The 16,239-nt window shown below is 38.9% G+C and overlaps 1 protein-coding gene across 1 annotated transcript in view; it reads right to left on the reverse strand.

Annotated features, from left to right (window-relative positions):
• The window catches only part of STK39 (serine/threonine kinase 39), a 300,756-nt gene that overhangs the window by 178,052 nt on the left and 106,465 nt on the right, over window positions 1–16,239 (reverse strand). Inside the window, exons 6-10 of the mRNA XM_024243646.3 lie at window positions 15,146–15,255; window positions 14,784–14,885; window positions 12,593–12,726; window positions 4,224–4,272; window positions 4,055–4,120 (exon numbers count right to left, since the gene is read on the reverse strand). Of these exons, the coding sequence (XP_024099414.1) occupies window positions 4,055–4,120; window positions 4,224–4,272; window positions 12,593–12,726; window positions 14,784–14,885; window positions 15,146–15,255 (461 nt within the window). The remainder of the gene's footprint in view (window positions 1–4,054; window positions 4,121–4,223; window positions 4,273–12,592; window positions 12,727–14,783; window positions 14,886–15,145; window positions 15,256–16,239) is intronic.

The raw sequence follows: 16,239 nt of genomic DNA on the forward strand, positions 1-16,239 counted from the left end.
TCATTACTAGCATGTTCTCATTTAGAATATACAGAGTGTCTTGAGGTCCAGGAACATCCAATCTTATATTACCCTTCACCACATGCCTGGGCCCCTCAGACTAGAGCCAAAGAAAATCAAGATGATCCCTAAACAACACCGTCAGCAAAAGAACCCAGAAAGGACCAAATATTCTGCCTGTAGGAAGAAAATAAATATCCTCAGTTTCTACAATTACCACACACACCAAAAAAATTGTTTTGCATACTAAATTACCAAAGAGGCCACATCGATCTTCTTCCATTTTCTATTTTTTTGTGTGTGATTTAGAGGAGTCAATCCGGATGAAGACAAGATCACCTACCCTCGTGGAATTATGTGGCTCCCAACAAAAACATCACATTTTGGCCAAACATGAGTATGATGGGCCTCTGCTTCTCTCCCGCTAAAGGGTAGCACTGGTGGGCTCCACGGGGCTTTCTAAGAATAGCCACAATACCAGCCCCTCTTCTTCTTTAAATATGAAAATTGTTCATATTAAAGAAAAATGCACATTGAAAATTATCTCTTAATGTTGGTGAGCAGAAGAGAAGAGAAGAGAATGCTGTTTATGACAGCAAATTTCTAATCTACATGGTTGCCTCCATGCCCAAGAGCCCTGCCCACAGGCCCAGGTATCATTTAAACACTCATGTATCAATGGACTGTCTGTTTCTCTTTGAAAAACAGCAAACTGATAAGACAAAAATCAATGGATCAACATCAACGAGTAGCCTCTGAGGAGCAATCGATACCACAGAAGCCAGAGCAAGATCAATTGGGAGGCGCCATAGTGAACAGGAGAATGGCTGAGATCTCAATCAAGACAGTCTAAGAACAAATAAATTAACGACTCCCCTGAACCAATTCTTAAACAGAAGTTACTTAAACACTGGAACAACCTAAGACAAGCAGAGAATCCTACAATAAACGTTTTCATTTCATTGCACAGGGTGATCAAAATAACATTTACTTTCCAGCAGCCATGTCTGCACGAAGTTTCCCATAAGGATGATCATGGTTGTTTATCAGAATCACAAGCCAGAGCGGGGCTTGCGGGGAGACTACCCACTGTTAACAGGAATCCTAGGAACACGTGTATGCCAAGCATTCTGGGGGTTCAAATGAGTGGAAAACAGTTTCAAAGGGCTTTTCCTTGGCATGTGATCATTCGGTCAGTAAACATTTGTGGGCACTTACTATGAATGAGAAATGCACCATGATCGATGCTGTCCTGGGTAGAGTATGCCAAAGAACCTACAGGTGAGGGGTGGAGTGTAGCTGATAACCCAATTGCTCATTAAAATTAGAATTATGATCGGAAAACAGCCAATATTATGAAACTAGAGAGCCAGGATAACATCCAAACAGGCCACTCTCTTTTCTCCAGGATGCTTAAAGAACTAATTTGCATTCTGCCTTCACTCCTATGTGACACTGAGCTGTGCGGCCACCTTGCATTTGAAGGGATGGATGATAGAACAAGACCTGAGGTTCATCTAAAAGCAAAGAGCAAGTAAATGGCAGAAGACATGGTTGAACAATCACATCTCACAAAACTCTAGTTGCTTATTGTTTAAGATAGATGCAAACTGGGGTTTGGAAAGCACAGCACACTAATATGTAATAAGTTTTTTGTTGTTGTTTGTTGTTGTTGTTGTTGAGACAGGGTCTTGCTCTGCCGCTAGGCTGGAGTGCAGTGGCACAATCTCGGCTCACTGCAACCTCCGACTCCCTGGTTCAAGCGATTCTCCTGCCTCAGCCTCCCAAGTAGCTGGGACTACAGGTGCCTACCACCACACCAAGCTGATTTTTGTATTTTTAGTAGAGATGGGGTTTCACACCATGTTGGCCAGAATGGTCTCGATCTCCCGACCTTGTGATTCACCTGCCTCGGCCTCCCAAAGTGCTGGGATTATAGGTGTGAGCCACCACACCTGGCCAAGTAATTTTTTTCTTCAAAGAAATGAAGTTTACAGCCTGAACAGATTCTTCATTTTTTCAGATTTCAAAAAGCTCCAAAGGAAAGTATGGGTTACACAGTGGGAACCACAGATGGTTCAGTTTGGCTGGAGGTTAGAATATAAGACTGGAAGTTGAAATAGTGCCATAAATTCGAGGCTAAGGATCTTGGTCTTTATTAGACAGGAACTATTTTTTAAATTTCTATTTTTTCATTTATTTGCTCTTCTGGTTGTTTTTGTTTAATTTTGGAAACCACTTTTGGGCAATTAAGTGATGTGACCAGAAAGTTAAATCTTGTTAGAAATGCCTAAGAAAGAATAGAAAGGAGGAATGGAGGGAGAACAGTTAGAAATTTATTGCAATTGTCCAGTTAAAAATAGTGGAGAAAAAGGTTTCAACCAAAATTGCAGAGGGAATCATAGGGAAGATGTGGAGAGTGGTTAGATGGGGAAGACAAGTTAGGGGAGGAGGGCTCACATATAGCCCCAGGGTTCTGAGGCTGGGGGGCTCGGAAAGAAATACAGAGCACAGGAAGTGCTCTGTATTAGGCTTGGGAGGGAAGGTGGGCCCTGTGGAGTCACTGTGATAGGGAGGCTGGCAGTTCTCTCAACAAGGAGCTGGAGTATAAGGCCAAAGCTGCAGAGAGAAAGCAGCCTGGAAAACACCTCTCAGGGACCAGATGACACTTCCAGCAAAAGAAGCATGGACCCAAAAATAAGAAAAAGAGAAAGTCCTTTGAGGACAGGTACTATACAAGCTAATGGCTTTCGAACAGCTTTCTCAACTCTGGCTGACATTTTAAATACTTGATCAAAAGACCCCACGCTAGACTCCAACACTCCTGGGAATCTCTCCAGGCATCTCTTTCAGTCTTCTGATTGATAAGAGTCCTCAAACTCTGGTGGCCTCAAACTGAAGCTTTAGCTTTTCTGTGCTTCCCCTTCACATATGCCACTCTGATGGACTGTCTGCTCAGTGCTCCCTGTCCCCTCAGAGACCAACTGGGCTCATATCTCCAAAGTCAACACATCAATCTTCCCCAACCACAGCCCAGAAACCAGCCCACCCCACAGAATTCTTCTGGTCCAGGAGAGAAGCTCAGATACCTTCACAGAGTGGGACATTTCTTAAAGTCCACTTGAAAATCTGTTTAAAACAATTCTAAAGCATCAGCTAATGCATTTTCTACAGAATATTTTAGAAAAGGCAGTATCTGGAATTTAATATTCAGTTATGTATACCTTGGCAAGATGAGATGCAATCCCTAAAGCACATTTCTTTGCCATTTTTATTTACAGCACAGACAACACAGATTCATGTCAGCTTTCTCTGTAACTGTAAATGGGGGGGAAGAACTGCCTTTTTAAAATATGTGACTATATACATATTTTTAATTATAAATATCTCATATAATTTAAAAACCAAACTAAACCAAACCAGAGGTTAAATTGTATTAGGTTTCATACCATGATGAAATCTGTAATTACAAATAAATAAGTCTCTGGAAAAATACATACATAAATAAATACATACATACACGCCATTTTAGAAATCTAAAACCTAGAATGGAAAATTGTTCAGCTAATCATTACCATAATTTATTTAACATAAGGTAAACTAAAAAAGGGACCATAGGTCTTTCATGAGGAAAGAATGCTATCTCACAGCTATTCAAACCATTAAAAGTTGTGCTTTTTATCTTCATTGTTACAAACTGTATCTAAAAAGTGAGCATGCCTCTTCTGTAAAACCCAAAGGAAAGACGTTCAAGGATATTTTACCTCTCCAGTATTTAAACCTCATCACATCCCCTCCTTTCTGACCTTCTTTAAGCAAAGCTGATAAAGGGAAAAATGAAATCATTTGAGATTCAAATTGCTTCCACACCCAAATGTATAACAACTAGCTGAGATAACGAAAAGGCAAATGCAGTTATCTGAGTAATCACTAATGAGATATAGCCTCTGAATAGTATATCCTGTATATGTGGAAATCTTTTTCCAATTTTTCTATGGGTTTCATTTCCCTGGGGATTGGTTCCTACAGGGTCATGAAGGCTAATGGCACTTACCTTTTTGGCTCTTTGGGCTATGTCTGGTGTTCTTGTAAGCAGCTTCTCAATCAGGTACTCTCTGTTCTGCAAAACAAATATTCCCAACAGTTTAACATCAAATATGATACATATAAATTCACAGTGATTTCAAAAATAGCAGATTTACTTGGGTTTTTAAGCATGTTACCTTGGCTTTCTGGAAGAATTTGCATTTTAAAAGTTCTGCTGCTGTGGGCCTGAAAGATCAATAATAAATTAGAGTTGAAATAATGACCACTTAATAAACGCACTGCCTTGATGAAACAACTTAACCTTAAGAGTATTTCTGGAAGACCAATTTCAGGAATAGCAAAACTAGGAACCAAATTAATCATAGGCTGACACCAAATAAAATAGTGCCAATTTTCCAGTTCTTTCCAAATACCTCTACTGCAAAACACATAAACTCCTGTACATTAAGTGCTTGGGGTGTAATCAATTTTCCATCCTTCATCCTTACACTTAACTAAGTGAATTTAGTGTTTCTAAAAGGGGGCAGACTGACACATCTGTGAGCTAAATTTCTATATTTATTAAGAAACCATACAAGCTACAATATGACCCTGTCAAAGAAAGTATACTCTACTGTGCTCTATGCTTCCCCAAGAGCAGCAGGTACTGCAAGAGGTCCACACATCGTGTCCACGCTCTGTTTGCCTGCTCAATAAACCTGTCTCAAGTGCATATGGACTGCTGTTTGCCAGATGAAGGTAAATGTGATCGTGATTAATAAAATGCAAATTCATTTAGAAGCATTACCAGATAGTGTGATTATTTCCTCATGGTGTCATTCAACTTGCTTCTCTAGCCCATATTTCCTGTAAACTCTAAGTTAGGTCTGAAGGCTTGAAGAGATTTAATTAAGCATTTGGGGCAAGAATACTTCACAGATGATGGCACACACTTCTTACAGCAGCACCTCAGAGGCAGGTCCTGTTAGGTCATTCCACTGTTAGTGATGCTAAATTTAACCATCGGTCCCCAGGCACCAAATCTCTCCCTTGCAAAGGTCATGTTTTCCCCCACTGCAATTAGCAAGTGTTCTGTTGGGTAATACTTTGACATTTTATGAATATCCTGTTCCTGAAAACCTTTCTGCTAATTGTGTTCATATCTTTGCCTTCAATAGTTATTTCATAGGAAGTAGCAGAATACTGAGTTCCCACTTCTATCTTCCTTGTTTACTGACTGACATTCTTACACAAAGAATAGCTTCCTTCATCAATAGTTCCTTCCAAAAAGGTAGCCATGAGAAAGAATCAAATGACTCGAGTATAGGGTTGGTCAGCAAGACAACTGGCCTGATCTCTTTCAGGGAGATTGAAGGAACTGTTCTAGACTCAACAGACTTTACAAAACATTAAAACCAAATGTAACACACAGCCCTGGACTGGATCCTGGGCTTGAGAAAGAAGCTGCAGAAGCTATAAAGGACATTTGGGAATAATTAGAGATGTGTGAATATGCTAAATATTAGATAATTTTAGGAATGTACTCTTCATTTTCTTAGGTGTGGAAAAGTACTGTAGTTGTGTCGGAACATGTCCTTGTTTATAAGAAATGCAAGCTAAAGTATTAAGTCTTTTACTTTCAGAGTTCAGCGAATAGATAGATATCACAATTATAGAAAATGTTAATACTTGTTTAATCTAGGTGATGGTATAAAAGTAAACAATGCACTACTTTTTCATCTTTTCCATATGTTTTAAATGTTTCATAATAAGATATTGGGAGAGAAAGGAGGAGGGATGCATTATTGAATATCATTAGGTATTATCTTAGGCAACAATTACCAAACGCACAAATAATATTGTAGCAGGGGGTGGGGCGGGGCAAGTTGAAAAGGAATGCTCATGCTTGAAACAATTGGAAACTGCTGCTTTGGAATCAGGAAGCTCCACTAAAATATTCCCAGGGATCAAACCCAAGCACAGAAAGAATTAGAAAATGTCATTACGTGCATCAGTACACAAACTGTGTAAGTCTACAGGGGCCTCAGAAACTATTTCTGTGCAAAGAAATTTTCTGTGTAAATCATTACTGTTTTTTTCCTCAGATTTCAAGTGGAACACTGGTTATGGGTAGGTACATTACAAAGAACCCTGGATCTCCATATCTACCTGCTAACTGCTTTCAGTAACTAAGGGTCTAAACAACAGGTAGGCCATGAATCTGCACCTTGTTAAATAGGCCCTAGAACTAAACACTATAGCATAACTCTTTCAAATGATTCAACTTTGGTTGTTATTTTAATGTATACTCTTCCTGATCACCAGCAGATGTTTTTGCCTCTAGCTATTCCAAATTCATCCTTTCACTCTCTCAGTAAATATTAACTAAACACCCACTGTTTGTCAGGCATTATGCTAGGTGCTAGGCATACTATAATGAAGATGGCAGACATAAATAATCCTCCAACAAGTCACAATCTAGCAGGCAAGAGCAGTGTGCTGCTCAATGGCAAGAAGGGCAGCAGCACATTCAAACACCTTGGAAGGAGAAGGGCTCCTGAGGGAACACGTAGTAGAACCACTTTACTCAGAAATGGACTCAGAAATGGACCAAAATGTCATGTTTGGGAACCTCACAACATGAAACAACATTTTAAAAACTAAGAAGCATACAAAATAACTTGGATTTAATTTTTTTAATGTGAAAAGAACCCTAAGAAAATCAGAATGATGAAAAAACTCAAGGCCCCGGTTCTGTCTGAAGCCCTCATCATCTCTGGCTAATATAGTTAAATAAAACAGCCCCTCAGCTAGTGTCTCACTACTTCTCCCTTGCTATTTCCAACCCATCATCCACCATCCCCACTGCTTCCCAAATTAGCATCTTAAAAAAAAAATCTGATCCTCTTTTATCTATCCTGATGCATTTCAGTGGCCTGAGACAGAAGCAAGTATTCTAGGCCCTGACTCCTCCATCCTCATCTCCCCACACCCCCCAGAGATGCCACCCTTCAACTGCAACGATGTTCTCACTCATCTCTTGCTCTTTCGTGACAAAGCACACACTGCTTTTCTTGCTTCCAAGTTTTTCATAACCAACTGGCACACCCTCGCTCATCAGTCAAGAGCCAATTTAAATGTCATCTTCAAAGATACCTCTCCTAGCTCCTGCAAGTAGAAGGCATTGCTCCCTACTGGCACTCATGCACCATGCTACCCACATTCCCATCATGTATTTATCTGTTCCTATGTCTCCCTGCTTCACTCCACTGGGATGTGAGCCCTTCCAAGGCAGGCACCTCATAGGATTCCTTTGTTAAGTTTCCAATACCTAGCATAGAACAGAAACTGCTACAGCTCAATTTCATACTATAATCAAATATGGGGGAAAGTGATGCTGTTACACATTTGGACACAGCACTACAACTCCTGGAGCTAGATTCAGTTAGCACGAAAATCTAAGCATCTGTTCAATACTGTGGGGAACAGGAGAAAGACTTAATGAAAATGAGACTCGTGCTAGCAAAAAAAGAGGACAGAGGAAGTGCCAATGTAAGGAAGCAAAGTGCCTCCCTGTCTCCTCTGCACCATACCCCCACCAAAAATCCTCCTCCCCACACATGAAGGGTCAAGTGTAGGATGATGTAGAGAGAAAGCTGGGAAGTACCAGGGATACCTTGAGATACAGGGCTGGGGAAATACTTTGCCTTCTCCAGCAAGGTCATTGCCATGGTAACCAAAAATGTAAAAGGGAAAAGCATGCTGCAAAGAAAACTCCTTTCTCTGCACTCCACTCCACTCTCAGCCTTCATCAGTAAGTACAAAAACACAATAAGGTAACAAAATAGAATTGGTTTAAACAACCCGCCTTCTTTTTTTATAGGCTTAATTGTAAAGTAATAGGTAATTCCATTTTTACACAGAGAATAACTAAATAACAGATCAGAGGTTTCTCTTTGCTCAAATTAGCTGAAGTGTTCATCACTTTGGGATAAAATCCTACACACGCCAAACTATCTCCATGAGAAAGAATGAAAGAATGGAACTGGAAGAAATTAAGAAAATGACAGAGGGGCCAGGAGCGGTGGCTCGCACCTGTAATCCCAGCACTTTGCGGGGCCGGATCACTTGAGGTCAGGAGTTCAAGACCAGCCTGGCCAACATGGTGAAACCCCATCTCTATTAAAAATACAAAAATTAGGTGATGGCAGGTGCCTGTAATCCCAGCTACTCAGGAGGCTGAGGCAGGAGAATCACTTGAACCCAGGAGGCGGACGTTGCAGTGAGCCGAGATCACGCCATTCCACTCCAGCCTGGGTGACAAAGCAAGACTCTTTCTAAAAAAAAAAAGAAAATGACAGAGGGAAGACAGTGACAGGAAGTGTAAGAAAAGCTGAGGTCCTGCTGCCCATTTGATTTTAGGGTTTTTTGGTTTTTATTTTCTCATTTATCTATTTTTATTTTATGCCATAGCAACTACCAATGCCTGGCTAATGTGGAACCACCAGTACCACCTACCTTTTAGCTTAGTACTACAGAAGAAAATTCTGCAAGCACAGTCATGTCTTACATGGCCACTAGCAAACATCAAACAATTCAGCATAATGTAAGTACAAACAGTTTTATGAGAAATGCTAAAATGTTACCAGCAACCAAAATAATGGTCCAGGCTTTGAACGATGATTCAATTTTAAATCCTTAAAAACAATGCAGCAGTCTGCAAGTAACAACATTCTCAGAAGAAAATCTCTTAAAGGATTCAGCTAATACATATGGATGAACCAAAGTCCACTGAGACTTAAAATAATATTCAAAAGATTCAAGATGAATATGATATAGTTTAAATAGTTCTAACAATTTGCATTAATAAGTTCCAACAGCCCTTTGACCTCAAGCAGAGCTGCTTTCCTCCCCACACCACTCCCCACAAAAGAAATATTCAAGTCATATTCCTTTCTTAAGGATTTATCAATGCAACATCATCCCCTTGTAAAAAAAAAAAAAAAAAAAAAAAAGGTTGGTTCTTTTTACAGTTGCTAGCCATACAAAGCATGTAGTCTACAAGATTAAGGCTCTTTTATTTTTAAGGAATAGCAAGATGTGCTGGTATGCAAATATAAGCAACTCTCTGTCTACGTCAATGCAGAACACAGACTCAGACAAACCAAAGGGCTGCAACACCCCAGCTCCCTTTTATGAGGAAAGTCCCATGAGCTCTCATCGTTGACAAAAAAACACAGCCTACTCTCAGCAGCCTGAGAGTTGATGCATACGAGTGAATCTGTCCTGGTCACTGTTTTCTCGCAGTATTTTTTCACTCATTGCTCATAAGGTACTCAGCAATACCAGGGCTTTGGCACCAGTAAACTTTCAGGTTACAGGCAGATGATCTACATGTAGGCAACAGAAATAATAAAAATTGGCAAAAATTTTGCATTCACTCTTCAACCTACTCAAATCTGATTTCTGTTTATGAAACACTCCTCAATGGGTCCAAATCACCCCCAAATTGCAAGCTCCCAATCTCCAGTTGTTCAAGAAATGGTACTGAGTATATAATACAGACCAGACACTGGATATAAGGATAAGTGGCACAGGTTCTCCCAAAGAAACTTATAAACTTTTGAGGAATTGGGGTGTATAAGTCAATAAGAGTATACAGTGTAATAAGTGCTACAAAAGACATATTTTCAACATACTGTAGTTATTGCATAAAAGTTTCAACAACTCCACTTGGTCAGAAAAAAAAAAGGCAAATAATGAATGGCAATCTTAATCTCATGAGTACTTAGATACTCCCTGGGCACTGTGCTATGTGTTTGAAGTGCATTCTCTCTTCCCATCCTCATAGCGATCCTATGGAGTGGGTATTTTAAGGCCCACTGTGCAGACAAGAAAGCTAAGTCATGCAGATGTTGATAAAGTAGAGCTAGGAATCCCACCCACAGGTACCTAACTCTGGGAGGATGTGGCATTTGAACCAAGCACAAAAAGAGGGATAGAAAGGGGACAGAGGAAGGGCAAGAACTCTTGAATGACAAAAGCAAAGGCAGAAAATATTCCTGGTTTCTTTTATTATTGTGCAGGAATTCAATGTTTACTTACCAAATTAGTCATGAATTCATATGTTGAAATTGCATCCTATCTAAAAAGTAATTCAACAATGTTGCTTTTTTCCATTCTTACATTGCATAGATTCCCCCCCCCAAACTCAACCTAAGTGTCTTTTCATTATAAGAAAGAGCTACCTGGGAAGGTGATGTGCCACTAAGTCTGCAGCTGTTTGGTATAGAGAACAACTGCACAATACTGAGAACAGAATAAGTTACAGAGAAAATATCTAAAAGAAGACCTTAAACGATTAATACTTTGTACATCAACAGTGTTTTTAAGAGAGTAGTCTCTGAAGGAAAGATTTGAAGATTTTGAATATATGGTATATGACTCTCTTCTAAAGGATTTTTTTTTTTTTCTGGTGGAATAGAAGGAACCTGGTATTTAAGCTCATATGATGAATAAAATCCAGAAAGACTTTCAAGATTATTAAGAAATAAAAATGGACCGGGTGTGGTAGCTCACGCCTGTAATCCCAGCACTCTGGGAGGCCAAGGCGGGAGAATCATGAGGTCAGGAGATCGAGATCATCTTGGCCAACAGGGTGAAACCCCATCTCTACTAAAATACAAAAAAATTAGCCTGGCGTGGTGACACGCCTGTAGTCCCAGCTACTCGGGAGAGTGAGGCAGGAGAAACACTTGAACCCGGGAGGTGGAGACTGCAGTGAGCCAAGATCGCGCCACTGCACTCTAGCCTAGTGACAGAGCAAGACTCCACCTCAAAAAAAAAAAAAAAGAAGAAGAAATAAAGAAAAGAAATAAAAATGGTTTGTTAAATATAATGTATGTCAATCTAATTTGTTCTGACCAAATCACATACAAATCTCCTAAAGAAATATACAATTATATCATTAAGTACACTAACAATTCTACCCTACAGAACAATTTTCTTAAAAAGCTGGAATTGTGTGACATTACAAGTCACAACCACTAGGTGGAATCTCAATTACTGTCGTTCAAGAATCAGGAAGACCATCTGTAATAACCTAGTACTAACTGGAAAGACAAGAACTTCTCTTGCTGGGCTATGAAGGATCAAATTCTGTTTTCCTGAAGATGTCAAAAAATTTTACTGGAGATGACACCAAATTCAACGGGAAGATAAGCAAATGTTGGAAAACAAAATTAGAATCTAAGAGCATTGCACCCAAATGGAGGTTCAAGAAATAATCTCAATGAAAGATCAAAAAATTTTGGAAGGAAAACAAGCCCTACGAATCAAATATAAATAACAAATGAGATGTTTACATAGAAATAGTACATAGGCATGACAAAATAATCATTCCTTTTACAATAAATAATTCAAGATGGCTAATAGCAGTCTTCATGCCTGGCTCCGTGAGAAAAGTGATTGATATGGAAAAGATTCAAGGAAATTCAGCAAATGTAAAGGAATGAAGTGAGCAGCTACAAAGAATGGGTACAATTATGGAAACTGTGTTTAATCTAGAGAAGGCTTGCCTACTCAAACAGTAAGTTACTGTGTAAAGGCTTAACAAGTTTCATAAAAATTTAAGATCAAAATAAAGGAATCACTTCTAACAGCAGAGTCCTTCCCTGAAAAAGAAAGTTTCAGAAGAGAAGTCAGTTATTACGTTTTAAAATATAAGGATCAAATTGGATCCTCAGGTGGATTAGGATAGATAGGAACTTCTCAGAGGCCTCTCCTGGTCTATGCTAGGATAACACCACATACAACCAAGTACCCACAAAGGGACCTTACCCAGGCAAGGCCATTCACATAATTAACAATCTCCTCTATGTGACAAAGAACAGTAGGCTCCATGATCACTAACCAGGATATTTCAAAGTCACAGAAATTAAGAAGGAAGAAAAGGAACTCAGAAAACAGACACACCACAGTGCAGGGCAATAACCTAAGAATAAATAGGAAACACTAATGTTAATTTAAAGCCATTTGCTTCTGTTTACATGATTAATCTTTTTAAGGTAAAAAATCTCCTTAATCTTCTTTACTGATAATCTTTTAAACAGCACCAACAACTTGTTCTGCAACTAACAGGAAGCTCATGCAAAATTCAATAGCTCTGCCTAGTTTAGACCGGAGCTAGCAGGATATTCAAATCCTGAGAGGTCAGTTCAACCTACACAGTGCAGAATATTAGCTCAGCTTCTGAATGCAGCACTGACAATTTCTTTTGATTTCTGTTTTACTTCATTTCCTTTGATGACAGAGCCCACACCTAACAAGCACAGTGAATCTTAATGCCACAATTTTTCCTCTGCCTCTTCTTCATTCTTCACTCACTTCTTTCCCTCTTGGACCCGCACAGTCTTTCACTAACAGGTTGGAAATCTGGGGACCACAACAGGGTTTCCCAGACAAGAAATACCTTTCCAGTGTCCTCACAAAGCCTTTCCCCATCTACAAACAAACCTTTGTCATGGCTCAAACCAGGTCATTAACTCATCCACTAAGTTTCACTTACCTTTTGGAAGGATCTTTCTGAAGACACAGTGAAAGTAATTTTCTAAAGGACTTGCCGTACTTTTTCATCATTTCTTTATCCTCTACCCCTGTTTCCAAAGTAGGTGGATCATTTTGCAAAGTCAACATTAACACCTGCAGCAGAAACAAACATGAAGACAGAATCTCAGTATAGCAATTGCTACAATCTAGTTTTGAATTTTTCAGAAAAGTGTAAAAAACCATCCTTGATTAGATACAAAGTGCTTTCCCATGATTTTAACTTTGCAGAAATTGTGTATTTAAAGTATTCATTGCCACTGCAAATCTGTTCATACCCCCTTTAACCTTTTTGTTATTCCATTGACAGAACTTACAAAACTCGCTCTATGTGTTAAGAATGATCCTGGACAGAGCTTTCTGGGAACTGGCTCGTGTACCGCCTCGAGGAGCACGTAGCTCCAGCACAGGCTGGTTGGGAAAGCGGGTGGAGGAGGAGAGAGAGGGCCAGAGAGGCAGTGACTGTTCATGTGTACAGGTCATTCATAAGTAAGGAACTGCCTGTACTCAAGGCTTCTGTAACACATTACTAGCCCTAAAAATAAAACCACAACATCCCAGGAGGTAACATGATTTCCTTTAAAAAAAAATGAGAAAACATACAGAAAATTGCTAAAAGGCTTGGCAAAACTGAGAGAGCAAGACACTGAACGATAGCCAGAATATAACTGAGATGCTAAAAACTGTCATAAAATCCAAAGTCCTTGCTGCTTTCGGAGGGGGACAAAACAAAATAAAATACAACTTTAAATCAAAAAGGTAAAAATTCCATTCTTTCATACTAACTTCAAAATTATTTGCTTTAAAAAAAAGTGGAAGGTGTAGAAAACTACTTGCCTGTACAATCAATAAACCTCATTAATGCATAATTCAGCCTTAATTTATGCAAATGCTATACATGTCAAGCCTCTTTTCAAACACTTTCAGATGTGTGAATAGATGAAGCGTGAAAGTGACGGCTTATTGTTTGTGGAGGATAATAGCCCACAGGAGAAAGCAGGGGACTGGGAACTCTGAAGAAAAGTCCTAGAGGACGTCAGGCTGGGACAAGCAAGTGCGACTTTGAATTCAGGTGGGAAACACTAAGAAGAGGCAAAAGAAAGAAAATGAAGAAAGAAAAACTGAATGAAAGAAAAAATCCTCCAGGGTTACTTCAGTGCTTTTTCTCCAAGAGGTCACTTGAATTGTTTACACTTCAATTTTAAATTTTCTGCAAGCAAAATCCGGTATATATACCCACACACACACATACACGCTAAAATCCTAACTATGTTAAATATATATATATAAAACAATAAAATGAATTACACTAAAACCTTAGTAGAGATTGTCTGGTTGATGAGATTACGGACGATTGTTTTTTCTTCTTTAGTCTGACTTGCACATCCAAACTTTCTACAATATGAGTATACTACCTCTTTTAATCAGTAAAACTCATTTTTTATTCTTGGGTTTTTAAAATAAATCCTCCCCAATTTTTCCAATAGCCATGAAACAATCATAGACCATACTCTATGTAAAATAGCATTATAATTTCACTAAACTATTTCAGCCTCAAAACAAAATCCAGTTGGGTAAATGAGCCCTGATACCACTATCTCAGAACTAAGAGAAATAATATAGAAGCCAGTTAAAAGAAGAGCAGAAACGTGAAAATAGCATCCTAAAAACACTGTGGCTCACTTATATCAGATGAGTTGCCAACATTACACTATGAGAGCAGGGGTAAAAATGTTGTAGTCCACTTAAAAAGAAAGAAAGAAAAAAAAGCCCTGAAAATCTGGGAAATCCATTTGCAGAGATGACATCACTATAATCTATTTTGAGATTTTTCTCTGGGAACCTGGTGTTGTTCTGCTATCAAAAGAGTAATGACCAGCATTTGTCATAGCTATCAACCTCCATCGACCAATCTGATCACATTATTTTCTCAACTCTGTGCTAAGACTATAAAGCAAGCTTCAAAGCTGGGAATTATGCTACTTTTGTCCTATTCTGTCCACTGAGAAAATCAGACAATGTTCAACTTGGCTGCATTCCTCCATTAATTCTCCTCGGGTCTAAGAGAAGAATGAAGATGTTGAAGAGAATTAGAAAACAGATTCCGTCCAATCACATTTCAACCCCGACGTAGTATTTCCAATTGTAATTACTTTCATGGGAGGATATTTGTGGTAAGGCGCTGCTCCTGTTGCTAATTCAATGGCAGTTATTCCAAAACTCCACATGTCAGCCTTGAAGTCATAGCCTCTCACCTAAGAAAGAAAGCAGGAAAAAAACACAATCATACAGCAGGCATGTTACACATCATCAAGTCCATGTCATGTCAGAAATCCACAGCTGTTGATGTATAACTTTCATGTTAGTCTGCTAATTAGCTAGCAATCGAGAATTAAATCTTAGTTACATGATGCATTCCACTAAAATGCTAGATACAAATGAAATGTTAGTGTATTAACGATCTGTACGATTGTACTATGTCCATCAAAAAGTCATTTTTTTTTTGTTTTTTTACCTGTTCCATGACTTCAGGGGCCATCCAACATGGCGTGCCAACGAATGTTTTTCTTACTTTATTTCGGGTAACATCACCCCCTGTTGCTAAGAACGCACTTACCCCAAAATCTGAAAGGGAAAAAAAAATCACGTTTATTTTATGTAAGACGTTATTGCTTATAAATTGTGATTTTTTGAGCATGTGTCTCCTTTGTGAGCTTTACAGTGGTGATGAACTATTCCGAACATGTCTACGGTGCTCTCCCAGGAAAAAAAAGGAAGACCTGCCCTCTGCTATCCCCTACACCTTGGAGAATACCATCGCTGGTAATGGGCCACAGGCCTGCTGGGTCCAAAAGCTTCGCATACCAAATTAAATATAAAGGGTCTTAGCTTTTAGCTGAGGTATATAAAGCTAAGATATATAAAGCCAACATGCCCGAGTCTGTCTATATGCAAAAAAGCTTAGTCAGCAAAGATTGATTTTCTGGACAATTTTCATAAGCACAGAGGCAATGGATTGTACAAGTAAATAATATTTTTCTTAACTTTAACTCATTATATACTAGAAGTTAATTTTATAAGAAGATGAATTAATTAGGCATACTGTACAGGTTGAACATCCGGAAATGCTTGCGACCAGAAATGTTTTAGATTTTGGATTTTTTCTCATTTTAAAATACTTGCATTATATACTAAACTAGTTAAGTGCCCCTCATTCGAAAACCAGAAATCTGAAATGTACCAGTGAACATTTCCTTTGAATGTCACCTCACATTCAAAGTTTCAGAATTTGGAACATTTGGGATTTCACATATTCTGATTTAGGGATACTCAACCTATATATACATACGGGCACATGTGTAAAAATTCTATTTGTATGTACAGTACAGAAGGGAATGCCTGGCAATTATTAATGCACTATTCTTGCTTTCATTTTTACACAATGGTTAAAAGTAGTTGATAAGTTAAAGTACCAATTACTCAAGACTAGTGTACCTATCAATGATAGCCAGGTCAAGGACTGCTTGATAGTGAGCTGGTGGGTAGTAATAAAAACAGGTAGTCAACACATCAAAACACCACAGCGCACTGTGCAGTCTGAGCTCCTGC

Source organism: Pongo abelii, chromosome 11 (genome assembly GCF_028885655.2).
Source record: "Pongo abelii isolate AG06213 chromosome 11, NHGRI_mPonAbe1-v2.0_pri, whole genome shotgun sequence".
Taxonomy (NCBI): domain Eukaryota; kingdom Metazoa; phylum Chordata; class Mammalia; order Primates; family Hominidae; genus Pongo; species Pongo abelii.